The 27,501-nt window shown below is 47.2% G+C and overlaps 1 protein-coding gene across 3 annotated transcripts in view; it reads left to right on the top strand.

The window, feature by feature from the left end:
• The window catches only part of LOC125943852 (uncharacterized), a 378,186-nt gene that overhangs the window by 76,969 nt on the left and 273,716 nt on the right, over positions 1 to 27,501 (top strand). For all 3 annotated transcript variants that reach the window (XR_007465941.1, XR_007465942.1, XM_049663393.1), the window contains exon 3: positions 115 to 237. Coding sequence is in view for 1 of the 3 variants with exons in the window: in XM_049663393.1 (XP_049519350.1) it covers positions 115 to 237 (123 nt within the window). In the remaining 2 variants the exon portion in view is untranslated. The remainder of the gene's footprint in view (positions 1 to 114; positions 238 to 27,501) is intronic.

Below are 27,501 nucleotides of genomic sequence, written 5' to 3' on the forward strand. Positions count from 1 at the left end.
TGTCCACAACACTTCGACAACCATGCTAGAAATGCTAATGTTGCACAACTTTCTTTGCTGACATAGAGTTTCCAGTAAGCAGTGGCACTTATAGAGTATTATCCACTCTTGCAGAATGCAACAACACGTGTGTAAAGAAGTGGTGCTCTGAAGTTACAAATCCAGAATATAACACACACCTGAACAATGCCCCCATGGATCCCGAACTGACGATGTTATTGGAAGAAATAAAACCAAGTGAGTAACCTTCTCAGTAATAAATAACCTGTTATTATTTGCACACTCTTCTTTAACATTTGGTGTTAAATACGTGAAGTCAGCGGCCTAGATCAGTCATCTAAAGATTAGTATGAAGTGTTCATATCGGAGTTCATGTTGAACTGCTGCACGTTAGCGCCGCTGACAAAGCCTGTTTCATACGTCACCTTAATTCTCCAAGCAACGACCCCATCGTTGCATCAACCCCATTGCTGGAGCTCAGCGTGGCTACCACGCACACACACTATGGACACAGCTCCGCGACTCTGTATATTACAGCGCCATCGGGAATAAATTTCGACTGGGTCGTCTCACCGCTTCACGCCTATTAGTTCCGCTGCATAGACTGCTACATAATGCCTTCGAATGAGCGATGCATGCTGTTAAATGTGTGTGCGCGCGTAACACTTGTTAAGCCTTTCCTTAGTGTCACTGCTAATTATATATAGACCATGAAATTTATCTCTTGCGATGGCAGTTTGCGCAGGCGACATGTGGCCTGCCAGCAGACATATTTCATAATTCATTTGTCACTCAGTGGTAAGTTCCAGCTATTCCGGTCGTCTTCTTAATGTGGTCTCTCGTATGTTTCTGCTGGTCTTTTATCTGCTTTGCAATGTACCAATCAGCCCAGTTGACGACTTTGCTACTTTTCTTGTCCCTTTCCTTTTCTGCGTGCTTCCGGCTCCTGTAGCGTATTGTAGCAAACCAGGTGCAACCTGGTTTACCTCCCTGCCTCTCCTTTCTTTCTCTTACTCTCTAATTTAGTGAAACATTCGACTGACAGCCTCCAGACGCTCCGCTACATTTCTTCGCAAACAGCGAATTTAGACAGTGGGTCTGTTCCAACATCTTGTGCTAACAGCGCTATATTCAGGCGCCCATTTTTAAATGCGAAGCATTTCTTGGCGAACATTTGCCACTGTGACAGTATCTATCTATCTATCTATCTATCTGATGATGATGATGTGTGGTGTTTTGTGGCGCAAGGGCCAGTTATGGCCAAAGAGCGCCATGCCAGTGTTTGTGAGTGTGCAGTGGAGCGATGAATTCTGAGAAGTAGATGAAGCGTGGCTGTAAAAGGGCCTAAAATAATCGCTGTAAAGTGCGTAAAATATATATGTACTAAAATCATGGCAATGACTAATGATGTGTACTATGAAATGAGGAATGCATTGAGAAAGAAGAATAATATATTTAAAATATTTAAGATACAGTAATTGGCAAGAAGCACTACTACCTAAACAGAGCCCTTGAACCACAAGGGCCTGGAGGCATGTGCTATAAAAAATTATCACAGCAACATCCTCTGGAGAGAGGATGTGCTACGAACTTATTGGGCTAATAACATGTAGCACAACATCATTCAAAAAATCGAGGACTGCTTTGGCATTAAAAAGTGGTTCTTCACCAATAAATAGCATGGGATGTAGAGGGATATTGTAGCGGTATGCTACCGGAAAATGTTTCCTTCTCTCGGCTTCGGCTTCCCGGCACTCCACGAGGACATGGAGGACGGTCAGCCTCTCACCACATCTACCACAGGTTGGTGGTTCATCACCAGTAAGCAGAAAATTGTGGGTGCCATATGTATGTCCTATTCTTAGACGACAGAACAGGACATCAGTTCGTCGTGTTTTCATTACGGGTGGCCAGAAACCTAACTGTGGTTTTATCAAGTGAAGCTTATTATTTCTTTCAGCGTCCCACAAGCGCTGCCAGTGGTCTCGCAGTTTTCTTCGCAGAAAAGGCTTCAAATCTGCGGGAGGAATAGTAGCCGCAGGATTAATAGCTTGCGATGTAGTTGATGTGGCCAACTTGTCTGCAAGCACATTACCCTCAATGCCTCTATGGCCAGGCACCCAGCATACAGTCACATGCTGGTTAGATATATATGCTCTGCATAAACTGGAATAGAGCTCAGTAAGTACAGGATTTTTGTTTTTGCAGAGTGACATCAGAGCTTTCACCACGCTTAGGGAGTCTGTAAATATAACTGCTTTTTGAAGTTTTGATGCCCTTATATGATTCACAGCCGACAATAGTGCATAGGCCTCAGCGGTAAAGATACTCGTTTCCGGGTGGAGTACACCGGATTCCGAAAAGGATGGGCCGACGGCTGCATAAGATACCCTGGCATGTGACTTGGAAGCATCTGTGTAAAACTGTGTACACGAGTATTTAGATTGGAGTTCTAAGAAATGCATTTTAATGTGTGCCTCTGGCGCGTGTTTAGTGACCTCTATGAACGATGTGTCACACTCTATGAGTTGCCAGTGCCACGGTGGCAATAGTTTCGCTGGAGCCATAGGACATTGTTCAAGCAGCGGAACACCCATTTCCTCACTGAGGTTCCTCACACGCAAAGAGAACGGCTTTCTCGCTGCAGGTCGGTTACGGAAGAGTGTGGCAGCGGTCATATCGTTTATTGTTGAATAAGAAGGATGTTCAATGTTTGCTTGTACTTTCAGAAAATATGTAAAACTGCTGTATGACCGCTGCAGATGAAGCGACCACTGATTCGATTCTACGTAGAGGCTCTGGATTGGACTTGTCCTGAAAGCACCGGTCGCAAGGCGGATACCCAGATGGTGAACGGGGTCTAGTATTTTTAATGCAGCTGGCGTTGCGGAATTATACACTATAGCTCCGTAATCGAGGCGTGAGCGGACAAGACTTTTATAGAGGTTCAGCAGACACTTTCGATCACTGCCCCAAGTTGTACGCGACAGAAGCTTTAAAAGGTTCATTGTCTTCAGGCATTTTGCCCTCAGATACTTAATATGAGGAATAAATGTAAGCTTCGAATCTAAAACAATGCCTAGAAACTTATGCTCGCTGCTCACAGAGAGCGCATCTCCTTTGATTGCAATACTTGGGACTGGCGTTACGCCTCTCTTGTTAGTAAAGAGTAGGCAAGTGCTCTTCTGGGATTTACCTTAAAACCATTTTCATCTGCCCATTTGGACAATTTGTTTATTACAAGCTGCACTTGTCGTTCGCAGATGGCAATATTGCATGACTTGAAGGCTATCTGCACATCGTCGACATAAACAGAATAAAACATAGTGCGTGGGATGACTGTGTGCAGGGAACTCATTTTTACGATAAATAGTGTGCAACTAAGCACGCCCCCTTGTGGCACACCGGTCTCTTGGGTGAATGACTTAGAAAGAGCGTTACCCACTCTTACGCGGAATGTGCGATTCGATAGGTAACTTTCGATTGAGTTTAACATGTTGCCACGGACACCCATCGCAGAGAGATCTCGGAGAATGCCGTAGCGCCATGTCGTGTCGTAAGCTTTTTCTAGGTCGAGGAACACTGAGAGGCAGAACTGCTTATGTATAAAAGCATCCCTAATATAAGACTCAATGCGAACAAGGTGGTCTATTGTGGACATACCTTCCCTGAAACCACATTGGAAGGGGTCTAGTAATTTGTTATTTTCAAGGAAACAGATTAAGCGCCTGTTGATCATTTTTTCAAATAGTTTGCACAGACAGCTTGTTAGCGCTATTGGCCTGTAGCTGCTGGCTAGGGACGGGTCTTTGCCTTGTTTAAGCACGGGAATGACTATAGCTTCCTTCCACGAAGACGGGATATATCCATGCGCCCACATGACATTGAAAAGATACAGGAGTGTTTTCAGCGCTTCAGGATTCAGGTGCTTAATCATTTCATATATGACACGATCACCACCTGGCGCCGAGTTATTGCAGCAAGCGAGGGATGCTTTCAGTTCAGTTAAAGTAAATGGATTGTTGTAGGCCTCACTCGATGATTCTTTACGTTTAAGGGGCTGGCGCTCTTCGCGTTCTTTGATCCTCAGAAATGTTTTTGTGTAATGGGACGCACTGGATACATGTTCGAAGTGTTCGCCCAGACAGTCTGCCTGGTCTTCCAGGCTCTCACCTTGGGTACTGACTAAGGGGAGTGGGTGTACCTCCCGGCCTTTTAATTTATTTACTCTATTCCACACTTTTGTCTCATCAGTATAAGAATTTATACCGGAGATGTACTTTTCCCAACTCTCCCTTTTAGCTCGTCGACGCGTTCTTCTACCCTGGGACTTTATTTGTTTGAAAGTAATCAAGTTTTCGGCAGTTGGTGAGTCGCGAAGTCGTACCCAAGCCTTGTTTTGATTTTTCCGGGCTTGTTTACATTCTTCATTCCACCACGGAATGCGACGTTTATTCGCAAGTCCGTTAGTTTGACGGATGCATTTCGTGGCAGCGTCAATTATAAAGGCAGTTATATAGGCCACAGCGTCTTCTATATTAAAGGAGGAAATATCATCCGTGGTTAGATATGTAAGTTCCCGGAAAAGTTCCCAGTTACCCGTGTCAACCTTCCATCGGGGAATGTGTGGTGAGCATATATCTTGTTTTGTTAAGTTTAATATAATAGGGAAGTGGTCGCTCCCAAAAGGGTTCTTGAGAACGGACCACTCTAGGTACGGCATTAGTGTGCTCGATGCTATAGTTAAATCTATGGAGGAGTATGTATTATGCGCCACGCTGTAGTATGTTGGCTCTTTCTTGTTAAGTATACATGCTCCTGAGGAAAAGAGAAAGTTTTCGATTAGGCGACCTCTCGCATCGCAACGAGAGTCTCCCCACAATGAGTTATGTGCGTTTAAATCTCCGACAACTATGTATGGAGCCGGAAGTTCATCTATGTAGTTTTGAAATTCGGTTTTATTAATTTGATAACTTGGAGGGATGTATATAGAACTGATAGTGACTAGCTTGTCAAACAGCACCCCTTGGATAGCAACTGCCTCCAGGGGCGTACGAAGTTTTATTTCCCGACAGGCAACACCTCTGTCAACTATAATAGCAACACCACCGGATGACACAACAGTGTCATCGCGGTCTTTGCGAAAAATAGCATACTGTGTGAGGAAATTTGTTTGTGTATGTTTGAGGTGTGTTTCCTGAACACACAGCACCCTGGGACTAAACTTGCGGAGGAGTTCTTTAACGTCATCAAGATTTTGGAGGAGACCTCTGACGTTCCAGTGAACTATTTGAGTGCCCATATTAAAAGGAGTGTTGTGCTGTGTGTTTAGGACAAGAAAGTTAGCTTACAGAACCCTTTAGAGGCCCTGTAATGCGGGGTTTCTCTTTTTTGGAGCGGTCGAGAGATTCTCGCCGCTCCTTAGGCGCTGGCTGCGCCGTCTGGCTAGAAGATGTGTCCATCGGCTCTTGCGGCGCGCTGGACACCCGCTCTTGAGAGCGGTTTGTTCGTGTTGAAGGCCTCGTCTCGAGGGACGAGACCCTGGAGGCCACCAGCCCGGAGGTCGATGGCCCCTTTTTCTGAGACGGCGGAGCAGCACTAGCTGCAGCCGCCGAGGGGGCGGATGGCGTCACCGCTGGCTCACTACGCGTGTGCCAGACAGCCGCCGAAAGCCGTTGTGGCGCAGCCCCCTGACGCACCACTTCGGCAAAGCTGGTTTTTGGCAGGTAGGACACCTGCCTTCGTGCCTCTTTAAACGAAATGTTTTGTTTGACTTTAATTGTAACAATTTCCTTTTCTTTTTTCCAGGATGGGCAGGACCGCGAGTATGCGGCATGTTCCCCATCACAGTTTACACAGTGGAGAGAGTTTTCACAAGATTCAGAAGTGTGTTCGTGTGCACTGCATTTCGCACAAGTTTGGCGGCCTCGGCAGTTTTGCGAACTGTGGCCGAATCGCTGGCATTTGAAACATCTGAGGGGATTTGGCACGTATGGTCTAACACGAAGTTTAATGTACCCGGCCTCGATGGAGTCGGGCAGATCACATGAACCAAAAGTGAGCACAAGGTGCTTAGTCTGAATTTCCTTGCCGTCTCGTCTCATCTTAATCCGTTTAACATTGATGACATTCTGCTCACTGAAGCCCTCCAAGAGTTCAGCCTCAGTCAGCTCCATCAAATCTTCGTCTGAAACAACTCCGCGGGTGGTGTTCATAGTACGGTGCTGAGTTACTGTTACTTGGACGTCCCCAAAGGACACTAGATTCGGCAGCTTTTCATATTGTTTGCGATCGTGGAGCTCCAAGAGGAGATCACCGCTTGCCATCCTCGTTGCCTTATAGCCTGGTCCTAGAGCCTGAGTTAGAGATTTCGAAACAAGAAAAGGGGAGATTGTTCGAACTTGTTTTTCTGGTTTTTCTGAGTGGATGACATGAAATCGTGGGAAATCTTGTCTTTGACGTCCAAAGAACTGGAATACATCTTCGGTGCGCCCTCTTTTTTGACGGCGATCAGGGAGTGGTGGAAAAGGGCTAGCCATAAGAACATCCGGGTTTTCGGCAGCAACGCCAGCCACCCACCATGGAGCCCAACAAGGGGACGCTGCAGGGCCTGTGAACACAAGACCTGCAGACGCCAGCTGTACGTCACTACTATAACCAAATATGGAATACCCAAGGTTGGCTACCCACACAAGGTTAACCCTTGCCGCCCAGAAAATCAGAAGTAAAAGGAAGCGAGTAGGAGACAGGAAAGATTGAAAGTCAGAGAGAAAGACGAAGATAGAGGAGGAGGACAGGAAAGGGCGACTGCCGATTTCCCCCGGGTGGGTCAGTCCGAGGGTGCCGTCTACGTGAAGCAGAGGCCAAAGGAGTGTGTTGACTCCGCCGGGGGGCCGTAAAGGTCCAAGCACCCGGCATCGGCTCAACTCCCAGGATCCCCCTTTCCCCGGACACGGCTAAGCCGCGCACGGCTACACGCGGGAGGGTCCAACGCTCGTGTGCTCGGGTACGTGGTGGCGCAACTCACCAAACGCCTGCTTGCGCAGACGCCCCTGCGGGGTTATCTATCTATCTATCTATCTATCTATCTATCTATCTATCTATCTATCTATCTATCTATCTATCTATCTATCTATCTAGCCACCTACGTCTTTATGCTCTCATGATCGTATCGTTAACTTGATATTTACGAAAATTGGCATACTGTGACAAGTGTGTACGACGAACATAAGATAGATCATGACATGAATATCATGACATGTGTGTCATGTAGGTCATGAAGCAGCTGCCTACGTTTTGGTGCTCTCATGGTCGTTTTGTTAACTTGGTAGATACCAAAATTGGAATAGTATGGCAACCGTGTATTACGAACATAAATAAGAGGTCATGACATGAATGTCATGACATGCGTGTCATGTTGGTCATAAAACAGCCGGATAAATGACAATGACCCAGCGAAAAAACATTAACACTCAAGAACCACTGAAATGGGTTCTGACGTGGTTACTAAGTGAAGGAACCACAAAAGGATAATCGTGGAAGTCATAGTCATGACAATGACTCAGCAAAAATTACAACGGCACAGCGAAAAAAGATAAACACTCATAAACCACTGAAATGGGTTCTGACGTGGGTACTAAGTTAACGAAACACTAAAGGATGGTGGTAGAAGCCATAGTCATGAACTGATTCAGCATAAATGAGAATTACTCAGAGAAAACCTATTAACACTAAAAACCAATGGAATGGGTTTGGATGGGGTACTAAGTGACGGAAAAGTGAAGGTTGATGGTCGATGTGATAGTCATGTATATGACTTTGGCTTTCGTCTTTTTGTAGTTTTGAACATACGCGGATTCATAAGGAGAAAGTTCTTCCGCTACCGCATTCCGCGAAGCTTAGCGCTGCCTTTAGAGTGGAGTGGTTGGATTGCGTACAGAGCTGCCTATCATACACGTATACCCTGCCGTCATGAAATGTGCTAGGTGCATGGAGTCTTACGCAAACAAGGAGGAGAAGCTACTTAGCGTAGAATCTAATTATCGACTGCAATCAGTGCTAACGCCGCGGAGGGCCCTCTATTCTAACGAAATAGTCGTTCACAAGTGGCTCTAGCTGTTAAATATAGTATAGATGAAGGGTTAGAGCAGAACGTACGAAAATTGCACCAGAGTATCCTTCAAACCGCCCAATTATCGTAACATAAATAATGCGGGAGAAGGCGGAAGAGTTTTCCGGCAGTGGTTACTATAATAAGTAGCGAGGTCTTGAGCCAAGCGCCCGCGGTTTTGTCGCTGTAGCATCTCTGATTTGTACGTTGCGGTGCAGGGTTCTATTTGCCGTCGCGCTTTTTTCCCGACAGTTTCTCTGACGTGGCGAGACACTTTCGCCTCTTAGACGTGATAAAGTGAAATGACAGCAAGGAACGCGTTCGCCCTGCCGCTCGACAGCCAGATATAATGCACAATAGGGTCGTGCGCATAAGTAGGTTCATTGCGCTGTTTCAATACGATTAGCAGTTCTTGCCTTCTTAAGCCGTTGTAGGCCTATCCATGAATGTATCTATCTTGCCTCTTACGCCAATCCCGTTGCCCAAGTTGTCTACCAGTTAGGCTACTCACCCGCCGTAGTTGCCTAATGGCTGTGGTGTTGGCCTGCTAAGCACAAGGTCGCGGGAACAAATCCCGGCCACGGCGGCCGCATTTCGATGGGGGCGAAATGCGAAAACACCCGTGTACTTACATTAACGTGCACGTCAACGAACCCCAGCTGGTCCAAATAATTCTGGAGTCCAACTCTAAGGCGTGCCTCGCATGGAAACCGTGGTTTCGGCAAGTAAAACCCCAAATTTCATTTTTTTTCTGCTCAGGCCACTAGATACGTGCTTGCGGCTGTGATGCTGTCGAGGTCATTCCATTGCCGTAGTTCCAGCTCCGTGATCTGATTCTCATCATGCTTTCATTGTCACTCCTTCTACGCTGACCCAGTGGCCTTTGTGTAGTAGCTTGATCCACTAGACTTGTGCTCGTGGTAGTGATGGTCTATTTATCATCTTCATTCAAGCTTTGTAGCCCGAATCTCATCATGCCGTGATTGCTCATGCCATCGTCGCCTCGCAGCCATCATGCATAATTTGTGACTTTGCTATCGTGACGCCGTCGTGACCGTTCCACACTCGTCACTCCAGCTTCTTCGTCCGACTATGGTCACGCTGTTGTCTCTGCAGCTTCGTCATCTGACTGTCTTCATACGCTCGTCGTCATCCCATTCTCCTCCTTTCGTCATCGTCACGCTATCTCTCTTATAACATCGTCATCGCTTTAGTAACGCCATCCCATTGTTGTCCTGCCGTTGTCGTCACAGCGCCTTCATCCATCCATCGACGTCATTGCTTCGTTATTCTATCATAATCGTGCTGTGATCGTCTCGCTGCAGAGCGGAGGAGCTACCAACGCTCGCGTGCTCTTTTGATTAAAGTTGATTCTTTCTCTGTTTCTAATTGTAATCGTGGTGCGGTTTGGCAATTTCGTACGTTAGCTTTTCGTGAGCTCCACGTCAGACAACTGCCTGCATACTGTTTAAAGCCGGTCTCGAGTCGGAAAACACGGCCCATGTACCAGGACTCTGCGTCAATAAATTGAAGTGCACTGCGCAGAGCCGTAAGGTCTGCAGCCGTGGACGTCGTGACATATGATGTCTTGAACCGCATTGTTACTCCTGTCATCGGTATAAACCACGGAGGAAGATTATTTAGGATCAGCGCGGGCGCTCGCATGCGACCAAATAACGTCACATCAGTATGCGCCGATGGGGGCGCATGCAGTGGCGGCGCCTTGCGGCGTGTCATGCAAGCAGCAGAGGAAAAAAAAAACAGGAGCCCGGCGGGCTGCTCGGGCGCGTTCTCTTCGGCGGCGCCCATGTCTCCCGCTCAAAGCAGACGCCAAGCAGACGACACGGGCGTTCGCCGTTCGCTTCAGCGTGCACGACGGAAGGTTGTTTTTGTGGGCCTTTCAAGGGCCCCTAAGCCACCTCAGATATTTTTTTAACCTTTCAAGTAAACACGCGCATGGAGTTCAGAATGCCGTCACGATCAACGATGCCAAACTCTGCAGCGCCACGCGCCGCGGGAGCGCCATAAAAAAATAATAAAACAATTCCCTCCTCCTCTCCTCGCCTTTCCGGTATCCCCAGCGGTCATCACGATGTCAGCAGGGGGAATCTGGTGATGTCAACTGCGGAAACGATGTCCATTGGTCGAACAAGAACCTACGACTTCCGGTTAGTCTGCTAGCAGGTACGCGTGCTTTCTGCTCTTCACCGTTGGCCTTTCCAGACGTGCGCGCAACACAGGGTCTATTGACCCTTTTCGTGGTGATCCCGTGGGCGCTGCCATGTTTGATCACGTGGTGACGCGTCCATCGCTTGCCTCAACTGCCTCCGTTGCCTCCTTGTTTACAATGGAAGTGTATGACGCCGGCGCGGCTTAGAAAACCTCTGTTTTGGGAGATGTCGTAGACGGTAGCTGGGTGGACGACACGACGCTTTGGTCACAGCTTCAGAACACATGTAAAAGCGCTTTCGAAGCTCATTAAGCTTTGTCCTAACGGCGCGAGCAGCGTATAAAGTGCTTGTGCTAAAAGCGGGGCTAAATATGTATTCAAATATATCCAAACATTCCGCTCATGAGTTGAATCAGGATTAGTGTGTTTTAATCTTTGTTTATTTGGCAAATATTTTGAAGCAGCGGCTTGTCACTTTCTGACTCAGTAAAGTTCCTCGGTGCAGCCACTGTCTGATTATTTTCTGCCGAAACGCTCGCGTGTGTGCTCCGTTCCGATAGATTTGTTCCTTCTGCGCGCAAGGCTTGGAACTTGGCTGTTTTGTACATTGTAACAGTAGCGCACCCAGGATCTCTGCCAGGGGGGGGAGGGGTTCACAGTTTGCCAAGACTATCTAAACAGCACTAAATTAATTTCAATTTCTTCACGGGAAATTGTAAAAAAATGCGCTTTTTGCGAGTGTTCAGACAATTGCGCGTCTTAATCTTAGTTGCAGTACTCAAGTGCGCAAGGAAAGAAAAAGGGTTAAACAAAAGGGGGGGTTAAGTTGGCCTCAGGGGGGGGGGGGGTTACAACCCCCGAACCCACCCTCCCCCCGTCGGTGCGCCACTGCATTGTAATACCTTGTAGCAAATATATATGACCGCTAGTAACTCGCTTACTCTTGTGAACCGTCACGAAACATTCAGCTTCGACCATTCGTGCGCCATCGGTGTGGTCCGTCATTTATTGTGCGTATATAGTGCGCACATATTTAAATGTGCGCCCATTCACTTATTCTTCATACGTCGGCGATAGAGTGGGCGTAACTTTTCCTGCCATTTAGGATAGATGCGTATAAATAACGTGCGCGAAGATTTCTATGACAGGAAGCGGCGCTACTCCCTTTGTCATTCCCCGCAGGGGCGTCTGCGTCAGCAGGCGTTTGGTGTGCTGCGACACCACGGACCCGAGCACACGAGGGTTGGACCCTCCCACGTTTAACCGTGCGTGGCTTAGCCGTGTCCGGGGAAAAGGGGATCCTGGGGGTTGAGCTGATGTTGAGTGCTTGGACCTTTATGGCCCCTCGGCGGAGGCAACACACCCCTTTGGCCTCGGCTTCACGTAGACGGCACTCCCGGACTGACCCATCCGGGAGAAATCGGTAGTTGCCTTTTCCTATCCTCCTCTCCAACCTTCGTCTTTCTCTCTTACTTTTAATCTTTCCTGTCTTCTCCTCTCTTCTATATTCCTTCCGATCTTCTTGGCAGCGAGGGTTAACCCTGTGTGAGTAGCCTGCCTAGGTTATTTCATATTCGGTTATAGTGGTGACGTACGGCTGGCGTCTGCAGGGCCTATGTTTACAAGCACTGCAGCGTCCCCTAGTAGGACTCCATGGTGGGTGGCTGGCGTTTCTGCCGAAACATGAATATTTTATGGCTAATTCTTTTCCCGCGCTTTCTGATCGCCCCCAAAAGAGGGGGCGCACCGAAGCAGTCTTTAAATTTTTTGGCCGACAAGTTGAAAACTTTCCACGCTACCACGTGGTACACAGTGAGAAAACTGAAAAGACCGTGAGAGTGATCTCACCCTTTATCGTTGCAAAGACTCTGACAGAGACTATAGGACCAGGTTACAAGGCGACGAGGATGGCCAGCGGTGACCTCCTCCTGGAACTCCGCGATAAGAAACAACATGATAAACTACAGAATCTAGTGTCGTTTGGAGACTTTCCTGTGACTGTGACCCCGCACCGCACAATGAACACCACCCGCGGTGTCATTTCTGATGACGACCTGTTGGAGCTCACCGAAGATGAACTTTCGGAAGGATTCAAAGAGCAAAATGTTTTGACTGTAAAACGAATCAAGATGAGGCGCGATGGCAAGGAGCTAAAGACAAAACATATAATCCTTACTTTTGGTTCTAGTGTTCTACCCGAGACCATTGAAGCCGGATACATTAAATTACGTGTCAGGCCATACGTGCCAAACCCTCTTCGATGCTTCAAATGCCAAAGATTCGGCCACAGTTCGCAGAACTGCCGAGGCCGTCAGACTTGTGCGAAATGCAGTGCCACTGAGCATCTCTCTGAATCATCCGAAAACTCTCTCCACTGTGTGAACTGTGATGGGGAGCACGCCGCATACTCGCGGTCGTGCCCATCCTGGAAAAAAGAAAAAGAAATTGTAACAATTAAAGTAAAGGAAAATCTAACGTTCAAGGAGGCACGCAGGCGGGTATCCTACCTGCCAAAGAAAACTTTTGCCGAAGTGGCGCGTCAGGGGGCAGCGTCGCAACGGCTTCCGGCGGCTGTCCGGCCCACACACAGTGAGCCGGCAGTGACGCCATCCGCCCCCCCGGCGGCTGCAGCTCGCGCTGCCCCGCCAACTCACAAGAAGGGGCCATCGACCTCCGGGCTGGTGACCTCAAGGGCCTCGTCCCTCGAAACGAGGCCTTCCCGTCAAAACAACCGCTCGCAAGAGCGCGTGTCCAGCGCCTCGCAAGAGGCAATGGACACAACAACCTGCCAGACAGCGCCGCAAGCGCCAAAGGAGCCGCGAGAATCTCGCGATCGCTCCAAAAAAGAAAAAGCCCGCATCACAGGGCCCGACAAGGGCTCTGTAAGTTAAATTAGTCTCTTTTTTAAACACACAGCACAAAAAAACACTTCCAACATGAATACACAAATAATACAATGGAACGTCAGAGGACTCCTACACAACCTCGATGACGTCAAAGAAATCCTACACAGGTTTAATCCTAAGGTACTGTGTGTTCAAGAGACACACCTTAAACCTACACAATCAAACTTTCTCCGGCAATACGCCATTTTTCGTAAAGACCGCGATGACACAGTCGTGTCTTCCGGTGGTGTGGCTATTGTAGTCGATAGAGGTATTGCCTGCCGGGAATTAAAACTTCGTACGCCCCTAGAGGCAGTTGCTGTCCGAGGGGTGTTGTTTGACAAGCTAATCACTATTAGTTCCATATACATCCCTCCCAGCTATCCACTTAATAAAACGGAATTTCAAAACTACATAAATGAGCTTCCGGAGCCATACATAGTTCTCGGAGATTTCAATGCACATAACACTTTGTGGGGAGACACGCGTTGTGATGGAAGAGGTCGCCTAATTGAAAACTTCCTTTTTTCCTCGGGAGCATGTTTACTTAATAAGAAAGAGCCAACGTACTACAGCGTGGCGCATAATTCATACTCCTCCATAGATTTGAGTATCGTGTCGAGTACACTAATTCCGTACCTGCAGTGGTCCGTTCTGAAGAACCCCTTTGGGAGCGACCACTTTCCTATTATACTAAGCTTAACAAAACAAGATGGTTGCTCGCCACATGTTCCCCGATGGAAGGTTAACTCTGCTAACTGGCAACTTTTTAAAGAAAAAGCATATTTAGGCCGGGATGACATTGCGTCTCTTAACATAGACGATGCTGTGGCGTATATAACACGTTTTATCACTGACGCTGCAGAAAGGTGCATACAACAAACTAATGGACTAGCTAATAAGCGTCGCCTGCCTTGGTGGAACGAGGAATGCCAAAAAGCACGTAAAAAGCAAAACAAGGCCTGGGGATTGTTTCGCAACTCCCCAACAGCCGAAAACTTGATTAATTTTAAACAAGCAAAATCGCAGGGCAGGAGAACGCGCAGACGTGCTAAAAAAGAGAGCTGGGAAAAGTACATCTCTAGCATAAACTCGTATACAGATGAAACGAAAGTCTGGAATAGGGTGAATAAATTAATAGGTCGGGAGTCACATCCCCTACCCTTAGTAAATAGCCAAGGTGATAGCCTGGAAGGCCAGGCGGATACTCTATGCAAACACTTCGAATATGTATCGAGTGAATCGCACTATACACAATATTTCCTGAAGTTCAAAGAACGCGAAGAGCGGCAGCCCCTTAATCGCAAAGTTTCATCAAATGAGGCTTACAACCGACCATTCAGCTTAGCCGAACTTAAAGCATCTCTCGCTTGTTGCAACAACTCAGCGCCAGGTGGCGACCGTATCATCTACGAAATGATTAGGTACTTACACCCCGAAACACTGACAACACTCCTCTCTCTCTTTAATGCCATGTGGGCGGCTGGATATATTCCTTCCTTGTGGAAAGAAGCCATAGTCATCCCGATTCTTAAACAAGGCAAGGACCCGTCTTTAGCTAGCAGCTACAGGCCAATAGCGCTAACAAGCTGCCTGTGCAAGTTGTATGAAAAAATGATAAACCGGCGCCTAATCTGTTTCCTAGAAAATGACAAAATACTAGACCCCTTCCAGTGTGGCTTCCGAGAAGGTAGGTCAACAATAGACCACCTTGTTCGCATCGAGGCAAACATCAGAGATGCGTTTATACATAAACAGTTTTTACTTTCGGTCTTTCTAGATCTAGAGAAAGCGTACGACACGACATGGCGCTTTGGGATTCTGCGAGATCTTTCCGCGATGGGGGTCCGTGGAAATATGTTAAACACAGTCGAAAGCTACTTGTCTAACCGGACGTTTCGCGTAAGAGTGGGCAATGTTTTATCTAGAACATTCACCCAGGAGGCTGGCGTGCCACAAGGGGGTGTGCTTAGTTGCACGCTCTTTATTGTAAAAATGAACTCCCTGTATACAGTTATTCCACGCAGCATGTTTTATTCTGTGTATGTCGATGATGTACAGATAGGTTTCAAATCATGCAACATTGCTATCTGCGAACGGCAGGTACAGCTTGGATTAAACAAACTGTCTAAATGGGCTGATGTAAATGGATTTAAAATAAATGCAAAGAAAAGTACGTGCATACTTTTCTCAAACAAAAGAGGCATGACACCAGTGCCAAATCTCACGATTAATCAAGAGGAACTATCCGTGAGCAGTGAACATAAATTCCTGGGAATAATTCTAGACTCAAAGCTCACCTTTATCCCCCACCTTAAATATTTGAATGCAAGGTGTCTGAAGACGATGAACCTTTTAAAAATTTTGTCGCGCGCAACATGGGGTAGTGACCGAAAATGCCTACTGAACTTGTACAACAGTCTTGTCCGATCACGCCTTGATTACGGGGCTATAATTTATAATTCCGCAATGCCAAGTGCTTTAAAAATTCTAGACCCCGTTCACCATCTGGGCATCCGCCTCGCGACCGGTGCTTTCCGAACAAGTCCGATCCACAGCCTCTACGTAGAGTCGAATCAGTGGTCACTTCATCTGCAGCGTTCATACAATAGTTTTACATATTTTCTTAGAGTACACGCGAACATTGAACATCCCTCTTATTCAACCATAAACGACATGACCACTGCCACACTCTTTCAAAATCGACCGGCATCGAGAAAACCGTTCTCTTTGCGTGTGCGGAATCTTAGTGAGGAAATGGGTGTTCCGTTGCTTGAACACTGTCTTATGGCTCCAGCGAAACTGTTACCGCCGTGGCAGTGGCAGCTCATAGAGTGTGACACATCATTCGTGGAGGTCACTAAGCACGCACCAGATGCACATATCAAAATGCATTTCCTTGAACTCCAGTCCAAGTACACATGCACAGAGTCTTATACAGACGCTTCTAAGTCACGTGACGGGGTGTCGTATGCAGCCGTCGGCCCATCCTTCTCGGAATCCGGTGTACTCCACCCGGAAGCAAGTATCTTTACGGCTGAGGCCTATGCTTTATTGTCAGCTGTGAGGCATATAAGGAAATCTAAACTTCAAAAATCAATCATATTTACAGACTCTCTAAGTGTCGTAAACGCTTTAAAGTCACCCTGTAAACAGAAAAATCCTACACTCATTGAGCTCTATTCCGTACTGTGTAGAGCATATGTATCTAACCAGCATATCATTATATGCTGGGTGCCTGGCCATAGAAGCATTGAGGGTAATGTGCTAGCTGACCGAATGGCTACGTCAATAACATCGCACGCTACTAATCCTACAGCTGCTGTTTCTGCAACAGATTTGAAACATTTCTTCCGTAAGAAATTGCGAAGCCATTGGCAACGTCTGTGGGATGCACAGACAAATAATAAGCTTCACTTGATTAAGCCACAGTTAGGTTTCTGGCCCCCCGTAACGAAAACACGACGAACTGATGTCCTATTCTGTCGTCTCAGAATAGGTCATACATTTGGCACCCATAGTTTTTTGTTAACCGGGGATGAACCACCAACCTGTGGTAGATGTGGTAAGAGGCTAACCGTCCTCCACGTTCTCCTGGAGTGTCGGGATGCCGAAGCAGATAGAAAAAAACATTTCCCTTTAGCTTACCGCTATCATGTCCCTCTGCATCCCAGTATGTTTCTTGGTGAGGAACCACTGTTTAGCACTAAAGCAGTCCTCGCTTTCTTAAATGACGTGGTACTGCATGTTGTAAGCCCAACAAATTCATAGCGCATCCTCTCTCCAGAGGATGCCGCTGTGATGGTAGTTTTGTATAAGCACATGCCTCCAGGCCCTTGTGATTCAAGGGCTCTGTTCAGGCAGTAGTGCTTCTTTCCAACTACTACATCTTAAATATTTTAAATATCGTGTCATTTTTTGTCAGTGCATTCTTCATTTCATAGGACACCTCATTAGTCATTGCCATGATTTTAGTGCATGTATATTTTACGCATTTTACAGCGATTATTTTTAGGCCCCTTTACAGCCACACTTCATCTACTTCTCAGAATTCATCGCTCCACTGCACACTCACAAACACTGGCATGGCGCTCTTTGGCCATAACTGGCCCTTGCGCCATAAAACACCACACATCATCCCTTTGTCATTGTTGCCGACGTTCTGTTGCTGAAGCCCTTTCTTTGAAGGTTAGCGATACAATGCTGGCGGATGAGCAAATTTCTGTATCCTCGAGGAAAGCCGTACATCTCGAAGTGCCGCTAACACGTTCGGACAGTTGCAGCAGGAGTCCGCGAACTTGGCCACACCGATTCATTCCATTCCTTAACATGCCAGTCAATATTGTTGCAGCCAACTACTGCACACGTCTTCAATACACATAAATGAATCCACATGATTCAATCCAGCATGATTAGAGCACAGTGCGTTAGCGAAAAGTCGGTTGCATTTCCGACAGCTGATCGCACAGAAGCAAGCTAAAAGCGGTCATGGTTTCGTATTCGTGCGCGGTCGCTGAGGAGACGTATGGCGCGCCGCCGTAAGCGCCATCTCGTTTCTCTAAAAGAAACTGCTCCGCGAAAAGGGTCAATAGACGGTTTCAGTTTTTACAAACAAACCTCGTTTGCGCTGATTGGTTGCCCCATCGGAACTTCCGACAGGAGAGCTAGAAGCACTTCCGGCTATGTTGTTTGAAGGCATGCGCGACGTGAGGCCGGCGTGTCGATGTTTGCACTGCTTGGTGGAATCTGTGATGAGCTGATTCTACATCTTGAATATTGTCGAGATGACGAGCGACTACTTTAAGGCGCCTAGCACCGAAGCAAAAGATCGGCATCGCCAAAAGCTGATGTTTAGAGGCAGAGAGCTGCCCGATCCGCTGACGATGATGTGCGATTTTCGTTTTCGCCGGGCTCCAAACACCTTCCCTCAGTTACAACCCCGGAGCAGCAAGCGGATCATCTTAGTGAGGACATGCATTGAACGCAGACTGTTGTCTTCAAGGCAGGTAATGGGACTGCCGAAAACTAGAAAAACTTTAATGGCAATTTTTTCTTCTTTCTGGGGTTTCCAGTTCTTCTTCTTTCTGGGGTTTCCAGTTTCTTCTTTCTGGGGTAACCAGTTCTAATTGTGAGGCTCGCCGTAGTGGAGGGTTCCGGATTAATTTTGACCACCTGGGGTTCTTTAACGTGCCCTACAACACAAGCACACGGGCGTTTTTGCATTTCGCAATGACACTTTTATTGCTGCAAGATGGAGGATGAAGTGGTAAGCTGTGCATGTGTACATGCACGTGTTTTCTGCATCATATGCCTTGTTTCTGCTTTTCAATATGCATGCACAAATAACTCTACATTCTCAAAAGTCATTTAGTGCACTCACTGAAATGGGACTAACTTAAATGCTCACGAATTTATCACACTTCTAACAAATGAAACCTGTAGTGCTGGGCGTGAGATTGCAATCTATAATTGGCCTCCGTTAATTCGTAAATGCTTTTAGAATGTGGCCGAAACTTCCTACATGCAAGCACGGAAATCGCTAACCTTTCTGCGATTCTGCTCTGCGATACTGATACGAATGCTCACATGCCGCCGCGGTTGCTCAGCAGTTACGGTGCCCGGTTGCTGACCTGAAAGACGCCGTTTGGGCCCCGGCTGTCGCATTTCGATCGAGGCGAAATGCTAGAAGTCCGCGTACTGTGTGATGTCAGTGCACGTTAAAGAACCACAGGTGGTCAAAATTATCCGGAGCCCTCCACTGCGGCGTCCGTCATAGCTTATCTGAGTCGCTTTGGGACTTTAAACATGATAAACCAATGCGCACATGTACCTAGGTAGTAAAGCTGCAGAAGTGCACTTGTGCCCCAGATACGAAAAACATTAAACTAAAACAGTGGCAGCATGGCACCTGCTAAACAATAATTTAAACTCATGTTCGTAGCATGGCGATCCACGCCGAGGCAAGAAACTGGACGAGCGGGCAAACTCGGGGCGAGAGACGAGCTGCTCTCGCGTGAGTTACACGACATACTGTCAGAACAATCGTGCAGCATCACTTTTATTATTCAGCATTATAGCAGTCCGGCTACTCCACGTAGTAACGTACCTTGGATGAAGTGAGCAGAGCAAATCTGGGAGCTCTTGGTAGGCTCCCTAATTTGAAAAACACCGTTGAAGAGTAAACGTAATGAAAACAGTCGATGCTCCAAGAGCTACTCGCCGTCACGCAACACACTGAATGCCACAAGTCGCACTTATAACACAGAATGTGCGCAGGACGAGCACGTGAGCGAACAAATACCAGCAAAAACGAGCAAAAGGAACGGCTACCGGAAGTTTCCTAGGGCCGCCGGATGCGGGCGCACAGCGTTGCCAAAGCGCGGTGGCGCTGGATGAAACCGTCTATAGCGGTACGCTTCGCATAACACGGACTGGCACCGCAGCAACAGCGGGTAGCCGAGAAGCGGTGACTCCACGTCCACGTTACCGGCACGGTAACTCGTGTCACGTCGTTTGCCATTCGCGGGCCGCCGTTCTACAGCGGTTTTTGCTCGCGAACTGCGAGATTTCTTTGCCGTACGTAGAGAGGATGAGACCGGGACTCATTTGTGTGGCAGCCTCACCGCCGCTGATCGCTCGACAGCGCCGATATTGTCGCTAGGCATTTTCTTGTTCCCTTCAAAGCTAAAACGGACGGCGCTTCGAAATGAAATACCGACGCTCACAAGCCGCGATATTTTCTTATCGTTGTTATCGCTCTTCGCAATAATTGTACACAAAGAAGAAAAATACGCTGACATTAGCGGCGCCGTCGGCTGTGATGCGAGCACAGCCGAGCCCGTCGTCTCCTGGCGGTAGCCGTGCACTGCAGCTGAGCTGCAGCCGATGTTTTCGTTGCCGGTGGCGGAGGCGCGCAGTTTCGCGGTCGTCGATTGGCCCATTGATCGTGCAGCGGGCGGGGCACCGGCCAAACTGCCGTCTACTTTGGACACCTCTCGCGCGGCAGACGTTCTACGGCACTGGCGGCAGGTTCGCCGTCGGTATATGTGCCTCTAGCGTCGACGTGCCTTAACCGGATGTAGGCAGTTTTTTGAGAAGCGCGTGGGCGATGACGTTTGTCACGTGACCTTTCGAGAAGCACTCGGCGAGGAGGGGAGACCAGCCGATGAGGAGAGTAGCGAAGGAAAGAGCGAAATGAGCGAGGGCCGTTTTTCGATTGTCAAACGCGTGTAACTCCACTATTACATCACCATTTCGAAAAATTCTCGCTGCTAAGTGTTCGTTGTAGACTCGTGCACAGCTGCAACCCCACTACTAAATTTCGACCTCTGGGTGGTTTAGGGGCCCTTTAAGTCAAACAGCAACGTTTCTTGTCGGTGTCTCTTCGATGGCCGTAATAGTAACAGCGCTGATACGTGCAGTGTGCCCTTGTTCAGAATTTGCTAGCCTGAGATAGGATGCAGGTGGGACGCGTGAGTGCCCTCAGTAGAACTTGTGTGGCGCGCAGCCGAACGGGAGCATCACACGTGACCGGTTGCCTTGGCAACCAACACGGCGATAATTTCTTTCTCGGCCGCCAGGTGCCGCAAGCATGATAGTGGCTCCGCCGGCTTGTGACATTTTCTGGTCGCTTCAACTGGCGGAGTTTCCACTCCTAAAGGTTTCTTGCTCCATGGTATAAACACAGCGCCACCAGAACTGGTCGATTCATCGATGTAGTCGATCCGTCCGTATAGACGTGCACGTGACTACTGACTTATGATATACTGGTGATAGATGTGACTTTTTCTGAAGTCCTGGAATTCTGAGTTGTACTTCAGGACAACAAAAACACCATGGAGGAGACACCGCCTCGCCGCAGGTGAACCAAGGCACGATATGCACTGACAGTTGTGCTATATGACGTGCGGGGTCTTTCGACGGTGAGTGTGGCGAGGTGGTGACAAGGATCCGAACTCTGGCAAGGAACTGAACCCTGGTCCCGGTAATGACGATACGTCAGCAATCCTACAAACAGTTGCTGCGGCGATACCCCGTCTTGAAACCTGGCAGAATACTGTACTCACTGAGCATTTGAGCATTCGTAGTGCACCGAATAGCATTGAAAACCACGTTAGCACTCTTTCCCTGCGGGTTGATGCCTTAGAATTTGTACAAGCAGGTCAAGCCAACGGACAAACTTCATCCCCAAGCTCGAACACTGAAATTCCCAGGCTCTCCAACGAATTGAAAATACTAACGGAAAAGTGCGACGACGCAGCAAATCGCTTGCACAGGTCTAACTTAATCTTTTTTTGTATCGCGGATTCGAACGGCGAAACCTGAGAGCTATCGGATACGCATGTAATCTTCTTTTGCTCACAGAACCTTGGACTGACGGTAAACAACGACGATATAGAACGTGCCCACCGAATGGGCCGTTTCCAGTTATCTAAACACCGTCCAATCATTGTCAAACTGGCACATTTTAACGTCAAGTCGAAGATCCTGGCAGCAGGGCCGAAGCTGAAGGAATCAATATTTCCGATTAGAGAAGATTATTCAGCGCCCGTTCGATTAGCCCGTCCAAAATTATACTCTCTTGCTAAAGAAAGGGACGCCACGTTCAAAATACGTTACGACAAGTTGCTGATCGACAAGAAGCAATACATATATGATGCTGCTGCGGATTCCGTTATCGAAATTGCTTCATAGGTAACCGCCCGCTACCAAGCTCCACCTTACGCCAGCTAAGCCTTTGCACAGTTCACATGTCACCCCATCTTATCATAATATGGCTGTCATGCTCACGAACATTCGCAGCTACTTACCAAGGAAAGAAGCTATTGAAGCCCTTCTCCAAGATAACTGCTTGGATATTGCAATCCTTACGGAGTCATGGCTTACCGTAGACATTCAAGACAATGAACTCCTCGACGACAGTAAATTGTTCAGTGTCTACAGATTTGACAGAGTTGGCCGAAGAGGACGCGGTGTCCTGGTTCTTGTTCAAGCAACGGTCGAGTGACATTTAGCACCTGTGCACTGTAGCCTCGAACTAGTGTGCGTTAACCTGTCTCTTTCATTTCGCAGAACCATACTTATCGCTTGCTACCAAACGCCAGATTCTGATTGTTCTTTTGTTGAAGAGTTGTATTCCGTCCTCTTAAATCTGCTGTCCCTCTATCTCCGCGCTAACTTTGTCCTCTGTGGAGATTTTAATTATCCCGATATCGATTGGGAGCAGTTCTGAGCATGTTCTCGCCAGTCAAAAAAGTTTTTAGAATTAATTCTTACCTTCAATCTTGTTGAGCCTGTTCAAACTCCAACGCGTGGTACCAACATTCTTGATCTTGTATTTGTCTCAAAACCAGAGTTGTGTCAGGATCCTCGTGCACTAGGGGCCTTAGTGATCACAACGTGCTAATTCTTTAATTTAGCCATTTTAATTCCTACCCGCGAGCCACCATTCAAATATATTCGCGACTATAACAAAGCTGACTATGCAAAAATTAACCGGGATGTGGTAGAGTTTCATCAGTTCACTGAAAGTGCCTATTCTCGAACAATTAATACTAACTGGTTGCTTTACAAGAAAAAAATACTGCCGCTCATGGAATCACATGTACCTCTTATCCGTATTCGTGGTGATGCTGATAAGCACTGGTTTTCAAACGCTCTTCGACGGCTATTAAATAAAAAAGCGTCTTTTTCGGGTCGTCAAAAATGCACTCACAATCAAAATGGGACAGGTACTCTGAATGCCTCCGTGCCTATACGAATATTTTAAGGCGATCGAAAAAGAAATTTTTTCATAAAGACTTACAGAATATCATTCGAAATAACCCCCCAAAATTCTGGAAGGTACTGCTACCGAAGCACAACTCGCCACAAAGTATTATTTTACATGACCAAGATGGCTCAAGCATCCCTGCTGATCGCTGTGCAGATGTTATGAATACCTACTTCTCTTCCGTTTTTACTCACGAAACAGTCCTTAATGTACCGCGCACTCACAGCCATAATTTCAGCCAGATGCCTCCGATTTTCATTTCAGCTGAAGGCACAGCTAAACTTATCGATAGCTTGAAGCCATCTAGCGCTCCCGGACCTGATGACATAATTACAAAGATACTAAAAGGCACTAGGGAAGTATCATGCCAGATATTACAAATAATGTTTAGTCAATCAATTTCCACTTCTTCAATCCCAGATGATTGGAAACTAAGCAAGGTTGTTCCGGTTTTATAAGCAGGCGACCGTTCGGATCCATAAAACTACTGCCCAATTTCATTAACATGTATTGTTTGTAAAATGCTAGAGCATATAATTTACTCAGAAGTCGCTTCTCATCTGGACAGTACTTCTTCCTTTTTTCCCAAGCAACATGGTTCCCGCTCTGGATTTTCTTGCGATACACCGCTTTACGTGTTCACCACCGACTTGACATTATCTACCTAGATTTTTCTAAAGCCTTTGACGGGGTCCCACATCAACGTCTGATGGCTAAACTTTCCTCCCTCTCCTTAGATTCCTTAATATTGTCCTGGATTTACTCGTTCCTTTAAGATCGCACTCAGTTTACTGTTGTTGGCAACCATCGCTCAAATACTTCCAATGTTATTTCAGGCGTACCTCAAGGCTCTGTCCTTGGGCCGCTTTTATTCTTAATCTTTATGACCGACCTCCCTTGTGGTATTTCGTCCTCAATTCCCCTTTTTGGGACGATTGCGTCCTTTATCGTCGCATAATTTGTACCACTGACCAGTCACTCCTGTAGAAAGACCTCAGCATAATAGAAACCTGGTGCGCCCTCTGGCTGATGAAACGGAATGTATCCAAATGTAAAAGTATGCAAGTGTAGCGAAAGCGATCCATCCTAAATTATTCATACTCGTTAAACTCCACGAACCTTGCATGTGTTGATTCGTACCGATATTTAGGTGTCTTTATCACAAACAAATTAAACTGGTCAGAACACATCCCGAAACTAGTAGCAGCCACATCGAAAACACTTGGATTCTATAAACGGTCTCTTTCTTTGTCCCCAAGTTACATCCGCAAACTTGCCTACGAGGTATACGTTAGACCTAAACTGGAATATGCCTGCGCGATATGGAGCCTTCACCAAAATTGTCTATATGAATTACTTGAAAGCATCCAGAATCGGGCAGCTCGCTTAATCTGCTCTGAATATGATACTCGGTTTAGTGCAAGTGCCATCAAATCATCTATCAGTCTCGACTCATTAGCTCAACGAAGAAAGACAGTGCGCCTGGAACTGTTTCATAATCTATATTACCATCGCCCTGACCCTCGAACCTCGTTCGTACTGACCCTCGTACCACCTGTACGAACATCACATCGGTTTTCAATTCCATGAGTGTGCAGCGTCTATCTCGCTCTACAATTGCATTCAATAAGTCATTTTTACCCCTGGCCAGAGAAAATGGAACTCACTTCCCGAATCAATTGTGCATGAACGTGACAGTTCTAACTTCAGGGCATTAGTGTCAGCTCCCTTTTCTAAACTAAAGTGATTATCAGCAGCTGTCTTCCTTTCCTTGCTGAATCAAATGTCAAGCTGGAATCTCGCTTCTTAGCTGATTCTTAATCCTGTTTATATATAATATTTTGTCTTGTACTTTTACATAATTTATTGTAAACTGTGCTATATAACGCTTTGCTCTTATTTTCCTCGTTTCAAACTAGTTGTATTATGAGACCACACCTTCTTGTTCTTGTACTTGCAGTTTCGTGCATGTAATATCACTATATCATTGTTTTATAAACACAAACGGAGATGCATTACACGATGTTTTTTGTTATGTTCTACTGAAATGTACAATCTTAACATGCCTCATCGTTTGTGATATTTTATTGTTTAATAACATGACCGCGCTTAAGTTTTTCTTTGGCCACCCTCCCCTTATGTAATGTCCAAACTCAGGGCCCTTAATGGACAATAAATGATGATGATGATGATGAGTCCGGGCAATGTACCTGACATGTGCACGCATTGTCTCAACGGCGATGCCCGTGGTAATTGACTAATCTTGAACAATGGCTATAGTTGCAGCCGTTGACGCACTGCGTGGTACTGCAAGGCATATCCTAAGAGCTTGCACCTGAATGCTCTGAATTGTAGGCAAATTAGTTTTGCAGGTGTTGGATATAGCATGTAGGCTGTACTGGAGCAAACCCAATAAACAACACCCTGTATAGCTGTAACATGGATTGTGTGGACACCCCCCAGTTCTTTCCTGCAAGGAACCTGAACAGATGACAAATAGCCATCAGGCGCTTTTTCAAGCGGTTGATGTGAGGAGTCCAGGACAGATCTCTCGCAATCACAATTCCCAAGAACCTGCGACTCCTGCTGAATGATATCACTTGTCGGTTGATTGATATGTCGTATGCAGACATTGGCTTCCGGGTAAATGCCACCACTGCGCACTTTTATCACGTCACCTCCAGTCCTTGTTTACGAAGGCAGCATGAAGTCGATGAGGCCGCCTTATGAAGCCGAGCGCGAAGCTGAAGCCGTGTCAATCCTCCTACAGAAGGATTCTGCGACTTCAATCTCGCTGCATTGTAGGTAAAAAGCGAGGGAAGTAAATTGGGTGGCGCAGTCCAGGGGTTGCGCGTAAGCCCCGAACAGTTCTCCATATAGAAGACTAAGGCTTTCGGGGATCCAGAGAATCGCAGAAAGACGCCCATCGCTGTGAAGCCAGCTTATTCATCCGACGCTGTATAAAATGCGAAGCATGTCTGGCGAACATATGCCACTTTCACAGTATCAATCTATCTAGCCGCCTATGTCTTGGTGCTCTCGTGGTCGTATCGTTAACATGGTATTTACCAAAATTGGCGTAATATGACAAGTGTGTATCACGAACATAAATGATAGGTCATGACATGAATGTCATGACATGCGTGTCATGTTGGTCATAAAACAACCGCCTAAAATACCAATGACCCAGCGAAAAAACATTAAACACAAAAACCACTGGAATAGGTTCGGACGTGGGTACTAAGTGTAGGCAACACTAGAGCACTGCACGGGCTCGGGCTTACCCGAAAGCCCGGGCCGGGCCGGGTAGGGCAGTTTTTTCACGGGCTCGGGCCGGGCTCGGGCACGGCATGTGCTTTTTGACTCGGGCCCGGGCCGGCCTCGGGTATCTTGACGTGAGCCCGGGCCGGGCTCGGGCCGGGCTCGGGCTTTCTGATGGTGTGCATGTAACGTGCAGCTAGTTATCTTTGCGCGTCTAGACTGAAAAAGCTGTTGCCCCGGCACAGCTGGAAGCTAACAGTGCTACTCCTGTGTACTTCCCTTTACTTCTTCCGTCGTATTTTGCGGTGTTTGAACAGAATGTAAAAGTCCAGAAAGACCGAAATCGCGTCAAACCAAAGGATGCCATTGTATTCCTTACCTAAATCAATGTAATTAATGCTTTCAGTGCGGTGCAAGCGGGTTCGCGACTTCCTGATTCTTCAAAGGCGAATTGGTAAAACGATGACTGGTAAGATAAGATAATTCGTCACGCGGCTGAAATGTAGCACTGCGTCCATCCATGATTGCACGCATGTTCTCAACCGGCCGCCTAGCAGCAGCGCATTACGCTGCACCATGGAGGAATGAGAAGCTTTCTTTCTCCATTTACTCCATCCATGCGCTGCGCTCACGAACGGTTGTGGCTGCACTTCGACTAGAAACACGGTTCAGTGGGACGAGTGGCTAGGGCGGGCCATGTTTTGCAGTGAGTCGCCCTACGTGGAAAAATACTGTGGCGGCGTTGCTATAGACTTGTATTGGGCCGCATTAAGGTCGCGCCGTCGGAAACTGTTGGCGATACTGCTCGGCAGGGTCATTCGTACTACTTCGCGCGCTGGTATTTGCGTTCAGACCGCTGAAATGGTGTTCATAATCGCATATCACATGTATTTATGCCTTACGAATAAATTCATTTCATTCGCTTCTTTATTTTTTTTAATGCCGCTCGGTGATCTTTTTCGGACTCGGGCCGGTTTCGAGCCGGGCTCGGGCCCAGTACGGGCCTAAGTTAAAGGAGTGGCGGGCCGGGCCGGGCGGGTAACGTAGATTATTTTCGGGCCCGGGCCGGGCCCGGGTCTCGCCATAAAACTTTTGGTCGGGCTCGGGCGGGCAGCCCAACGTAAAGTCATAGTCATGATCATGACTCAGCAAAAATCAGAATGACTCAGCGAAAATATGTTAACACTAAAAAGACAATGGAATGGGTTGGATGGGGTACTAAGAGGGAAATGACTAAAGTTGATGGTCGAAGTCACAGTCATGTACATGGCTATGGATTTCGCCTTAAGGTCTCTTAGGTGTA

This window comes from Dermacentor silvarum, chromosome 3, assembly GCF_013339745.2.
Source record: "Dermacentor silvarum isolate Dsil-2018 chromosome 3, BIME_Dsil_1.4, whole genome shotgun sequence".
NCBI lineage: Eukaryota > Metazoa > Arthropoda > Arachnida > Ixodida > Ixodidae > Dermacentor > Dermacentor silvarum.